Here is a 12626-nt window from a genome sequence, read left to right as displayed (position 1 = left end):
ACTAAAAACGTTCTCAGAAACAGTGCACGAGGCCCGTTCATTTCGGAAAGCTACAAAAAATGTTAAAACACTTTCATCTCCCAACATGGATGATAAACAGGTACGAACGTTGGTCTGAGAAAAGTAAAATTGACACATTCAATAAGAATATGCCGAACACTGCAGACACGACACATTGGAAGGCCCAACCTTTGCATCAAATGACCATGGGCGAGATTACTGTGTCCAATACGAAGCAGAGTTAAAACTACTACTTCTTGACGGGATAACGGTCCACGCACCAATGGTGGACTTTATAGATAACACGCAGCTTTTCCCCCGTCAGCTTATTCCACTCTACCTGCGAAGTGTCACGAAGGGAGGAACGTAAAACATTCTGCAGGTCCCTGGCTGGCAGATAGACCAGAACATCGCCGTCTGCATCAGCAGACTTTCCAGCTTCGAGATTTCCTGGCATGGGCGATCCTTCGAGTGTGTTCTTTCATTAATTCCATCTACTCATCATTCATGATAATGGTTGCGATTAGCTTAAAGTGTCAGAAAAGGGGCGTAAATTGGGATAATACAAATATCTAATTAACCTCAAACCTTTTTCTACTAATTAGGATTGGAAATTTTGAAGATAAGGTACAACTACATCATATTATGCAAGACTTATATCTCGTGTGAATTCTGAGCGTTAACGTGCATATACAGGGTGATTCATGCTACCCTCCACGGTTTCGAATCTTATAGTACAAGAACTGCAACCTATACAGCAAAACGGTGCATATTATTAGTAGGTACAAAATAATCTGGGGAAATTCTTCATGTACTGATACGCACTTTTTTGCTGTATGTGTTATACGATAGTTCTTGTACTACAAGGTTCGAAACCTTGAAATCACCCTGTATAAACTAAGGTTTGAATTAAAATCTGCACACAAAGAAAGGCACTAATTATTGCACGTCACTCGTATAGTTTTCGTGTGGCATTTCCTCCCACTTATGTACAGTCACGGACACTTCTGGGTTGTAACGATCCCATTAACTTTCCACGGAACCGTTTATATACGGAAATGTCCGCCGGTGTACCAGACATTGGAACATATTTTCCACCAATTTGGGAAACAGAAATATTTGTAAGATTTCTTGAAATGCTCAGTCATTGGCAATATAAAGGGGATACCTAAATCCTAGCTTTCCTGCAAACAGTGATGTGCGTTTACGCGTAAAAAACGATAGTCTACACTCTACACTTATACTAGTATTTTATACACGTAGATGACGTAATCGATGTAAACAACATGGCTAAGGCCACCATGGAAGTAAAACAAAATTCCACTGCGTATCAGTTGCTGATGTGTGAGGAGAACTTTCATACGCTCCCTTCCAAATTCGAACAATTTCTCACCTAGGAAAAAATACCTAACATAGGAAATATTCTAGTGTTTTATGGGAAAAGACTAATTTTGCCTCACGACTGCCATCTGTTGTTTCTTTTGCATCCTATTTATCTTTTTCCATAGTTGATGATAGAAGAGAAGAGAAATTTTGTTGTAAATAGGATTCTTTTCAGTTTGTTAGGAACCAATATAGTTGAAAATGTCACTTTCTTTCCATGAAAGCCTTGAAAATTAATTTTAATGCACTTTAGATTGTCTACGTAGTCTATGTAAACTACAACCCAATGTAATCTACGCGTAGATAACGTGTAGACAACACATGTAGACGTAAACTTATAGTGTACGGCACATCACTGCCTGCAAGGCGTTATGTACAGTGGCGGTGATTGGGTTGCAAAACTAGGGGAGCAAGGTGCCAAAACTAAGAGGGGGAAACTGCCCCCCACGCCCTCCATAATCGCCGCCACTGGTTGTGAGTGTCGCCTAACTCTATGGCGATGTGGATTATAATGAAAAATTTTCAATGGCATCTTCTACCACCGCCGCAGAGTTAGGCAACACACACAGCGCCTTGCAGGGGAGCGAGTAATGCAGGATCTCCGCGTCCGATTTCTATTGCCGTTGACTGTACATGTTACTTATATTTAATGGTGAATTCAACCAAGCGCACTGTTTTGCCGAACGGTGGATTTTTCCGTTATCGATTCATTGTTTATTTTGCTTCCCATTTCTGCCACTTTTGGTTAATGGGGGATGGGGATGAATGATGATGTGATGAAATTGATGAAGGGACACTCGCAAAGAACACCCATGCCACTCTGCCACAGAGGCCTATTTTTTCTGTTATTGAACTGGTTACCTTGGCAGTTAAGTAGTTTTTGAAAATTTCTCTCCTTTCGAAAACACTACTGTGACATTAGAAATCCTGTAAAATTACATCGTTTAGAATTCCTTCTAGAGCATTCAAGTGAATCTTTGTGTCATTTGCTTTCTCTGTTCTCTAGATATTTGTAATAATAAGCTTACAGTGCCATAACAATCAATGGCATCTAGACTGTAGCGGAAACCAACCACACGGAGATTCACTTCAATTCCCCAGGAGGAAATCTGTTTTTGTTTTCCTAACAGATGTAATTGTCCAGAATTAGGAACATGTGTGTTCGCAGACCCTCTGATTAAGGGGTGGTAAAAACCTTGATGAAAGTTCAGTCCGAGAAAGATAAACTTCATTCTATCTCACTGTTTTATTATTGATGGGTACTAAAAATGGGCGTATATAGTGTGTGTCCGGAACCACCAAAAATCACTGTTAGAAGAATTCTAGCTTCCGTGGCAGAAAAGTTTTCCGTTCCTCTTTATTTTCCTTCTCTGTGGTTCAGTGTGTGGACAGATAGTCCAATCATAAATACATTTACAGTTTATCACCTATAGTTCAGTCACCCCATTCAGGAGGAGGGCATGCAACATTGGACTTGAGCGATAGACACCACCTGGCTGGACCCCCTCTAAATTTTATTTCTGGATACGCCCCTGCGTCGCTGCAGTTGCTTAGAATTTTCGTCGGCTTGAAAATACTTGGTTCTTTAAATATAATAATATTGTTTAATAACTATAACAACATTTCTCTACACTAAATTTCCAAGTAAGATTATTAGCAGCAGCAACTGCCATCATTGCTCCCCCGTGCGGACGCCTATGATTTGGAATATCATGGTTATTTCTTGAAATACTTGCTGCTGCCGGCCAAAGGTCAAGGGCGACTTTAAGGTTAGGTAAAGGTAAAGTTTTCAGTGCATATAGCACCGTGCCAGAAGACACATTTAGGGGATGTGGGGGTAGGCCCGACACATTCTCGATCTCGGTCATTTTTTAAGTTCATGCGATCAAGCCCCCCCCCCCCCCCACAAGGGCGACTTTAAAGGCGGGGTATTTTTTTTTGTACAGATACCGATTCCCAATTCACCTCAAGATATCAAATATTTTATGAGAATAAATCGATTTAAAAATGGTTCCGCTGGTATCGGCGGTATTTCAGACAAATTGAGATACAACGACTTAAAAATAAAATATACAATTAACATTATGCAAACCAATTCCTGAAGATAGAAACGATGTTCAGTAAAGCTCAAGATTATCAAATTCCGCCGATCCCCGTGGCGGTGTGATTAGCACAGCGCGCTGCGACGCCAGGGGCCCCGGGTTCGAATCTCGACCTCCGAATGGGTGTTCTTCGTGAGTGTCCATCCATCACTTTCATCATATCACTGTTCCTAATCTTCGTGATTAGCCAAAAATGAGAGAATGGTGAAGTAAAATAAACCAAATCAATCAATTGTCAAATACCAGTAGTTTTCAATGTGATTTGTCGGAGTAAGATAGCACGAGGGCAATTCATTTTTGAGAACAATTATTGTATACACACATAAAATGGTCAATTTATGTACGATGAAGTCAACATATACAAAATCTGGAGACGATATATCGTTGACGACATGTGTATGAAAAGCACTACTGCAAGCAGTCAACATGCTCATGTACGTTTGATTCTTTCTTAACACCATCTATCAATTTCAACTTCACGGATCAAATTTCCATAAGAATATAAATACAAGAACACACTATCAATTGAAGTATACCTTATTACCTATTATAACATTGTGTAAATATGCATGTTTACCATTCCACATTTAAGGTTTGTCTAGTAAAAGAAAAAAGTGAAGTGCTCTCCTGTGCTTTGCACCACGCCATGAAGGCGTACAGGGGGTGTGGAGTTAGGGCTCCACACTTTCTTGATCACGGCCGAAGATGGGGGTGATGTGATCAGCACCACATCCCTGGCCGCCTTTACCCCACAGTGTTTCCTCCAGGTACCCACTTTATACGACGCTGGGTGGGCGCCGGAGCCGCTTGAACAGGTGGAAGAAATTGTCTAGAGTGTACACATTAATTCTATACAACCCCCAAATATTGGTGGCGTTTTAAACATTTTATTACAAAAATTCCAAGCTCATAGTAATATTGATGCAATAATCTATCAAATTTTCTTCTCATACTTGAGGGGACTGTTATCATTAAAGCCCTCCCGAAAATTTGCAAAACTGTTCAAAAATATTTAGCTTAGAACGCCTTAAGGGAGTACTAAAGGCAATTTTGTGGTAATATTTCGATAACAGATGGCAGCACAATAACTACGATGAACGCGCAGAGTGACATCCAGATCTCGCTGGAGGAAGTGTTACATTTATGAAATTATATGCAATTGGAGTAACGTAGAGTAAACAAGCAGTAGTATTTTAAGTATGCAGCAGTCACAATCTACTTAGTGACATACACATACATTACAAGTTGTTACATCAGTATTATTTTCTCACTTGGTGATTTTACTTTCGAAAGTCGATTCACACCGGAAAGAAAATCCTGTCTACGACACCCTAAGGGAGAGAAGTGAATCGTAATTTGTGTAATTGTACTTTCCCAGTGTGTTTTGGAACAATATTCCTAATTTTAAAATATAATTTTACAAAACATGTTTGTCTTCGAATTTGATATATTTTCAGTGATATGCTAATTAAGTATAGGAGTGTAAGGGGTGACCCAAATGTCAACCTCATTTCCACGTAGTACACCTTGGATTGCACTAACGAGGCTCTGGCGTATAATACTCAATGGGATCTGTGTTGTGTTTTTCCATGTGTGTTTGTCTCTTCATCTTTTTTATTCATTTCTCTCATCATTCATACTTATCTTCGCAATTAGCCAAAAGTGGCAGAAACACGAAATAAAATAAACTAAATCATATCAATTAAGTATACATGCACATTTACTAAATAAAAAAACAAGATAAATATAGCACAAATTTATTACAATCAATCATCAGATGAATGTAATGTACATCCATTTCATAGTCAAAACAAGTCACATTAATATTTCTTTTTGAGACAATATATAACAAAATATTATAGAACACAATATAGAGATTTATTTAAAAGATACAAAACATTTGCAAACTGTTAATACGTAAAATGTATATATAAAAAACCTTACGCATCTATTACTTTTGGAAAGATTGCTAAACCTATTATCACAGAAAGAGCACAATGTGCACACAGCCTTCCTGAGGCGTTGTATATACATTTCAATTTCCATCCACGACACTTTTACACAATATATATTAACAAACTTCAGCAAAAAATTAACCCATAATGCATCAGTATTTTCGTTTGAAGCAAATAGCATTGAAGAAAATATCTATAAATGCTTCACCTTCAGTTTGAAATATAACATATTAAAATGTATTCATGGAGACACAATATTAACATTCAAATTCAAATATGGTCACTAAAAAGCAATTTTAGTTGTTTTTTTTCTGTAAGTTAAAACCAATAACACATTACAACTTAAAGAGTTTCTGATGAAAATTCTCTCTTCAATGTTTTCTATGCCAATTAAAGCTAGATAAAAAACAAATTCACATATTAATTACTCCAAGTGACACATCTGGTGAGTAAAATAAAAAAAATCAAGTTTCTGATAATACTGTACACGATTGGATGTAAAAAGAATTTAATTATAATCGAAATTAAAAAAGAAAAACGAAAATGAATAAGAACACATAAAAACATACCGTGTAAGACCACACAACGATTAATCAATACTATTCACGGTCAATACTAAAAAAATACTATAGTGGTTTCTTGCATTGATTTCCATACTGAAACAGAAAGAACTTTAGGGGAGAGCTTGGCCTTTACCGGCTTGCAACAACTTTGGCTTGTTATTGCTCAACGTATTGGTTCTTCCTGAGAAGTAATCTTCGATTTCTTCCAGAGACTTTCCTTTGGTTTCCGGAAGAAGAAAATAGAGAATGATGGTTCCTACCAAGGATATGCTTCCGTAGATCCAGAAGGCGCCGTACTTTTGAACCGAATGGATGAGGTAAGGAAAGGTTTTCACCACCGTGAAGACATACAGATGAGCCGTGCACGTTGTAAGTCCTCCCATTATACCCCTTACCTGAGATGGATACACTTCACCTATCATCACCCACGGAACCACGAGGAACCCAACAGTACAACAAGCGATGAACACAAATATGCAGGCGACCGGGAACCAACGTAGCACCGGTTCCTCCCCTGCGTTTTCCCACTGCACCAACAAGTACATGTAAGATCCGAGACCGATCATGGTAAGTCCGCAGCCGATCCCGGAGAACATCGTCAACGGTCGCCGCCCGCACCGGCGCATCAACACGCACGCCAACAAGGTAAAAGTGAACCTCACACCACCCATTATCACAGTCGCGGTGTAACTGTTCAGGTTCGAAGCTGAATTTGTGAAGATTTCGACCGCGTAAAAGGTTATGGCGTTGACGCCAGAGAATTGATAGACGAAGAAGTAAAACGCCAAGATGGCGAACGGTTTCAGGGTGGACGGCTGGATCAAGGCGCTCAGAGTTTCCCCGAAGCTCAATTTCGTGACGTGGTTCTTCTCCGAGAATCGTATGAGATCGTCTAGCTCCTCTTTGACGTCGCACGTCTGGCCTCTGAACTTCCCAAGCGCCTTCCTGGCGTCGCCCTCCCTTCCTTGAGACAGCAGCCAACCGGGGGACTCCGGCATGAAGATCATCATCATCAACGCCAGCAGAGGGACCACCGCGCTGATCGCCGCCACGACGTGCCACGCCAACGCAGCCCCCAGAGCATACTCCACGAGGACCCCCAGGGAGACACCAAGAGAGGCTAGAGCCGCCAGGGTCCCTCTCAGGTGCGGCTGGGTCACTTCTCCGGTGTAGACGCGAGAGGGTGCAGCCACCATCCCCGATCCGAGCCCCACGAGGAGTCTGCCTCCGTAGATCATGCTGACGTTTCCGGCAAAGGCAATCAGAACCCACCCGATGACGGCAGGGACTTCGAGGAGGATAAGGGTGGTCCGTCTGCCCAGCTGGTCCATGACGAAGCCACTCATCAAGCATCCTATTGGCGTTGTTATGGAAGACAAGCTCGCTGCATAAAGAAGAATTAATTTTTGTTATTGAAATATTGCACAAGGCGCATGCAACAAACATGTAGACAAATAGAATTATTCACACATCATCTACAATGGGAAATACGTTCAGATGTACAGCCGGCAAAAAAGTTGTTTTTGTTAAACAGAGAAAGGACATTTCACCCTAAATTTACACCATAAAGACATAATCGAGAAATTATACACCAAATGTGACTAACTGCAAACCTTCTTAGAATGTAACTTCCTAAATAGTAAACAAAACTATGAGTTCATTTTGTTGTTGACGTTGGGCTGAAACAACTAATGTCGCCGACTGTACAAGTGAACCCCTTTCAGCTTCTAGCAAATCATCAACACTTAAGATGTAATTATGAGATGTTGGACTTTTAACCACTGTTCTTAGTTTCTATTACTTCAGAGACTTTCAGAAAAGTAGGGACATAGAAACTGAAAACAGTGGTTAAAAGTCCAACTCAACATAATTATGAGTGTCTAAACAGAACAATATTAATATTTTGCATATTAAGATGATGATTCAAGAGTACATAAAACGGCTACTTTCATCTTTACATGGAACCCACAGTTTATGAAATGTATCCTATTCATTTAGTTGTATCTAATACAATTGACGCAGATGATATTACTGCAACTGTGGGCTACTTGCAAATTAAAAAATAATAAAGTTTCGAAGCAGCTGAAATCGACGTCCAAGTTAAATGTTATTTGTTTGAAGATACACAGATTGAAAATGAAGAACAATGCTCTAAACAAAAGTTTTCCCTTATTTTGAGTTTGACATCATCGATTCACGATTCGTTAAGTCGCGCGATTACCAATTTCATATTGTCATTAAAACGTGAAACTTCTTCGTGGAGGGATTTAGAACAGTGTACATCGACAATCAAGTCCTCAAGTTACAACTTTGTAAGGTAACCCGTTGTAGTAACAAGAAGTCGAAATAACAAGCAGTCGAAAAGGAACCAGTCATGTATTTGGAGAGAGCAGTTAAGTTAGATGAACAAGACTTTCGCTTTCTTTTTCCTCTGTTAATAAATTATGCACAGTAAGATTGTGGTCATATTTCGTATATGGGAACCAAGCAGTATACTTAAAAAAAAAAGTGTAACGCGATATGGTATACGCAGAGTTTATGTACGCAGGCTAATCACAACCAAATCGGCACATTTATATTGACATTCTAATCACTAAAATTGATCTCCATCACAAATTGAACTTGATACCTCCTGACTAGAATGTTATAATTTATTGTCGCAACGATGATATTAATAAGGAATGTCAATCACCGTATTATAAGAACTGGACTTTTAACTAGTTTTACTACGATATCTTCTTATGTATTTTGTTATTTTATGTCCACTCATTAAAATTAAACCGTGAAGATTTCGATCATATTATCGATTCGTGAATTGGATGAAATGGCTAACATGTGCTCCATGCCATAGAGGGAATCGAGAGGTCCCGAGTTCGATACCCGGTGGAGGCACGTAGTGGTTCGGATCCCACTTTAAACTGTAGGTCCAGTCCCGATTAGCCTTACTGTGCATAAAGTGGACTTAAAACACCAACTCAAAAAAAAATTAAAAAAAACCATAGAGGGAATCGAACTATTTGCTTCGAATAACTCTGTGGATTTGGTATTATACAATGAGTTCTAACCTTTTGTTTACCACATATCTTTTGAAAGATATGTTCCTGTAACCCCCCGGGGACCCGAATTCTTTTAAAAGATATGTTGTCATGTTCGTAGTTTTTACGTCATAAGTCGCTATTATTCGCTGGAATTGCGATTTTCTTCTTTTATATTATTGTTAACACATATATTGCAGCGTAAAGACTCTTGCACGTCTTTTTCTTCCATAAAAAGGCGGGAAAATGGCGGCTTTCTTTGAAACGGAGTCAGTGGCGCACAGACAAGTCGTTTGGGGGGTAGAAGTCGTGTTCTATTGCTCATATGATAATAGTGCAATTATTTTCTTGTTCCAAACATGCCTGCGATCATTTCCATGTGTATTTTGACAATGTCTTGTACTTTGTTGTCCAGGGAGGGGAGGGGTATTTTTCAGAAATTTTGGAATATTCCGGTTCCTCCCCTCCCCCCACATCCATATATACACTCAATGTGCAAAAATTGTATGTAGTCCGAAACTATGGTTCATTCCGCGAATAACGGTACTTCAGTAGTCTGTCTAGGGCAATTAGCCTCCGATCTACAGTCGTTTCAATGTAGCTAACTCTGCGTTTTCTGAAATCCGAGGCTTGAGTTAGTGGTTCACGCAGAGACATTTCGTTTGTGGGGTAGAAGTCGTGTTCTATTGCTCATATGATAATAGTGCAATTATTTTGTTGTTCCAAACATACCTGCGATCATTTCCACGTGTATTTTGACAATGTCCTGTACTTTGTTGTCCAGGGAGGGGCATTTTTTCCCCAGCAAGTTTGGAATTTTCAGGTTCTTCCCCTCCCCCCGTATCCATATATACACTCAATGTGCATAATTGTATGTAGTCCGAAACTATGGTTCATTCCGTGTATAACGGAACTCCATTCGTCTGTGTAGGGCAATTAGCCTCCGATCTACAGTCATCTAAATGAAACTCTGCATTTTGCTAAAAATTGGCCCGGTCCCGGGGGGCTTGCATGGCAAAATGGTCTCGGTAATCAAAAGTTAAACCGATTCTGTGTTCGTCAAATCGGAGGTCCTGCGTTTGAATTCAGGATAAGATATGGGCGATTGTCTTATTCTTTTACATAAGGTAGTACATAATTTTAGTTATGTGCTCGTTAAATGCTTTCGGTTAAATTAACGGTAACGTATGTAAAACTATATTGAACTGGAACTAATATCCTGGCACACTGTCGGTATACTGCAGTGGATGCACACAATGACGTGAAAGTATAGCACCCCGAGGCTTCTCTCTTAGAGCAGAAAACATTCCCTTAATCTGATGTGCGTGCAAGAAGTATAATTTAAAGTTCAAAAATGTGAGTCCACAGTTGATACTACAGTACCAGACGAGAGAAGTGGTTCTGTGAACTTATGTAATAGCGTTGGAGTATGTAAATTCTCTAGTTTCTCTCGTTACTGATTTCTCTATATTAATTAATTGAGTTGGTGTTTTAAGTCCACTTTATGCACAGTAAGGCTAATCGGGACTGGACCTACAGTTTATAGTGGGATTCGAATTACTATGTGCCTCCACAGGTTATCGATCCCGAGACCCCTTGATTACAAGGCGACGACGTTACCGCTGCGCCATCGGGGAGGCTCTGATTTCACTGTTTTCGGTGTTGTTTTGCAAATATTTATTTGCTCCTAACTTTCCTCGATTTCGTATCTTTGTAATGATACTTTTCTCTAAGAAGAAAGCCATGTTATATTACAATCCGTGTGACTGACCGGATAAGACAAGCTTAGCCAGTGCATGATAAGTTTTGTCAAATGAAAAATAATAATAAAAGAAAGCACGATGAAGCATTAATACGAACATTCTACTTATAGACTTTATTCTTGTTGCAGAACATTCATTATGCTATCCTCGTTTAAAATACCTAATCTATATTGAAACGCATGCTTGGACATTCATTCCGGAAAGGTGATTTTACAGTTAATCTTGTGGGTCTGTATTATTCGTTTACAAGATTAGAGAAAGTTAAGAATGCAACGGTAACGGACAGCCTTTGAATGCCCAGACAATCTATTCATATTCAAAAAAAAGCCCTTTGCCTCCGAGCATAATGTTCGTGCGAACGAAACTTTCGCCTGCCAAGTATTTCAAAAGGCCTTCCTTTTGAAACGTCCATCGTCTGACTTCTTTGGCAACATGCGCTCTCTTCTGTGTGCATTGGCAAAAGTCGGAAAGCGAAGTTCATTAACCTTCTTCCATTTGTGACAAAAACAAACATCAACTAATGGTACGTAGTTCACGTGATACGCTGTGAATGCACAGTAGTTACTCGTACTTGACACAAAACATCAAACACTTCCGATTGATGGTAACTCTGTTACTGCAATAACTCGTCAGACTGCGCGTGTCTTACTCCGGTATTCGCATTCACCCTGACCTTCGAATGGATTTCAGCTTTTATTGTTGAGGGACAAAGCGGTCAGCATAGTCTTAATACAGTTAGATTGGAAATGAATAACCCGGTTTCAAAATTCCACTCTTTTGTTTTCTGTATAAGAAAACGATTATTCATATCCTTTAACATGCTAATTAGATTACATATTACGTATTACTAACGTCATTGTGACCATTTGAGATGCATACTTGCTGTCATCCTCTTGCAAGCAATAAATTCTGAGGAGTAATTTACATACAACCAAATTAGTCGTCACTGATCCTCTTGCAGCTCCAAGAGAAAGCAAAAGTTTCTTCGAATCTCGGCATGAAACATTTACAGAACTTGCGAACGTTTTTCCCAGCTGGAAGTAGGTTTGTCGCTGAATTACTTCATTGAGATTTGATCCAAAGTTCCTTCCCATAGTTGTGTGCATTATACGTAATTTCGTAAGATTTCAACTATTTTGAGAAATACAATATTCCATACGTTACAATCGAATGAAAATCCTGTTCACTCTTGAAAATTAATTCCAAACGTTTGTTAGTATTACGTCATGATTTCGGTTCTTTTCATGCTAGAAAAACACATGTCACAAACACACAATTAAAAATGCCATCGACGTAGAACAACTATCTCTCATGTCCTAGAGACAGGTTTAGGCACTGACATACAATATATTTTGGGGAGGGGCTGAAATTGTAAAGGCGGATAGTACATAGCTGCTTTCAAGAGGACGAACTTTCTACTCTCAAAAATGACAATCTGGGATTATTTTAAGGGGGGTTTGCATTTACCACTCCGTTTTTTTCAGAGTTCTTCACTGCTTTTATTTGAAAATGTTGATTTTCTAAAACATTCGGAGGGGACTGTAGCCCCTTAAGTCCCCCTCTGCGTACGCCAGCGGGTTTAGGTACATCTATCAGTCAAGTATTGACTCTAGAGGTGAAACCAAAAATGTACTTGATAAGAATTCGCTTTATTATAAATATTTGACACCAAGAGATGTCCACTGAATGTCTTCTGTGGGAAAATTTGAAATCGTGGGCAGCAAATTCCATCGTTCTGTCCTGTATTGAGAAAAGAGGATTCAAGAATCTGTGCGCTGATCTCACGTTTTAACTGACGTTCATAGTTCTCGTGTCGTTCACCACC

The 12626-nt window shown here is 39.4% G+C and overlaps 1 protein-coding gene across 1 annotated transcript in view; it reads right to left on the bottom strand.

The window, feature by feature from the left end:
* Positions 1 to 5232: 5232 nt before the first annotated feature.
* The window catches only part of LOC145998686 (trehalose transporter 1-like protein), an 85993-nt gene continuing 78599 nt past the window's right edge, over positions 5233 to 12626 (bottom strand). The window contains exon 4 of the mRNA XM_083135155.1: positions 5233 to 7387. Coding sequence (XP_082991281.1) covers positions 6114 to 7387 — 1274 coding nt within the window. The 3' untranslated portion in view covers positions 5233 to 6113. The remainder of the gene's footprint in view (positions 7388 to 12626) is intronic.

Source organism: Lepisma saccharinum, chromosome 14 (assembly GCF_977018435.1).
Source record: "Lepisma saccharinum chromosome 14, izLepSacc3.1, whole genome shotgun sequence".
NCBI classification, from domain to species: Eukaryota; Metazoa; Arthropoda; class Insecta; order Zygentoma; family Lepismatidae; genus Lepisma; species Lepisma saccharinum.
The sequence above is the reverse complement of the archived record's forward strand: the minus strand, read 5'-3'. Positions and strand labels throughout refer to the sequence as shown.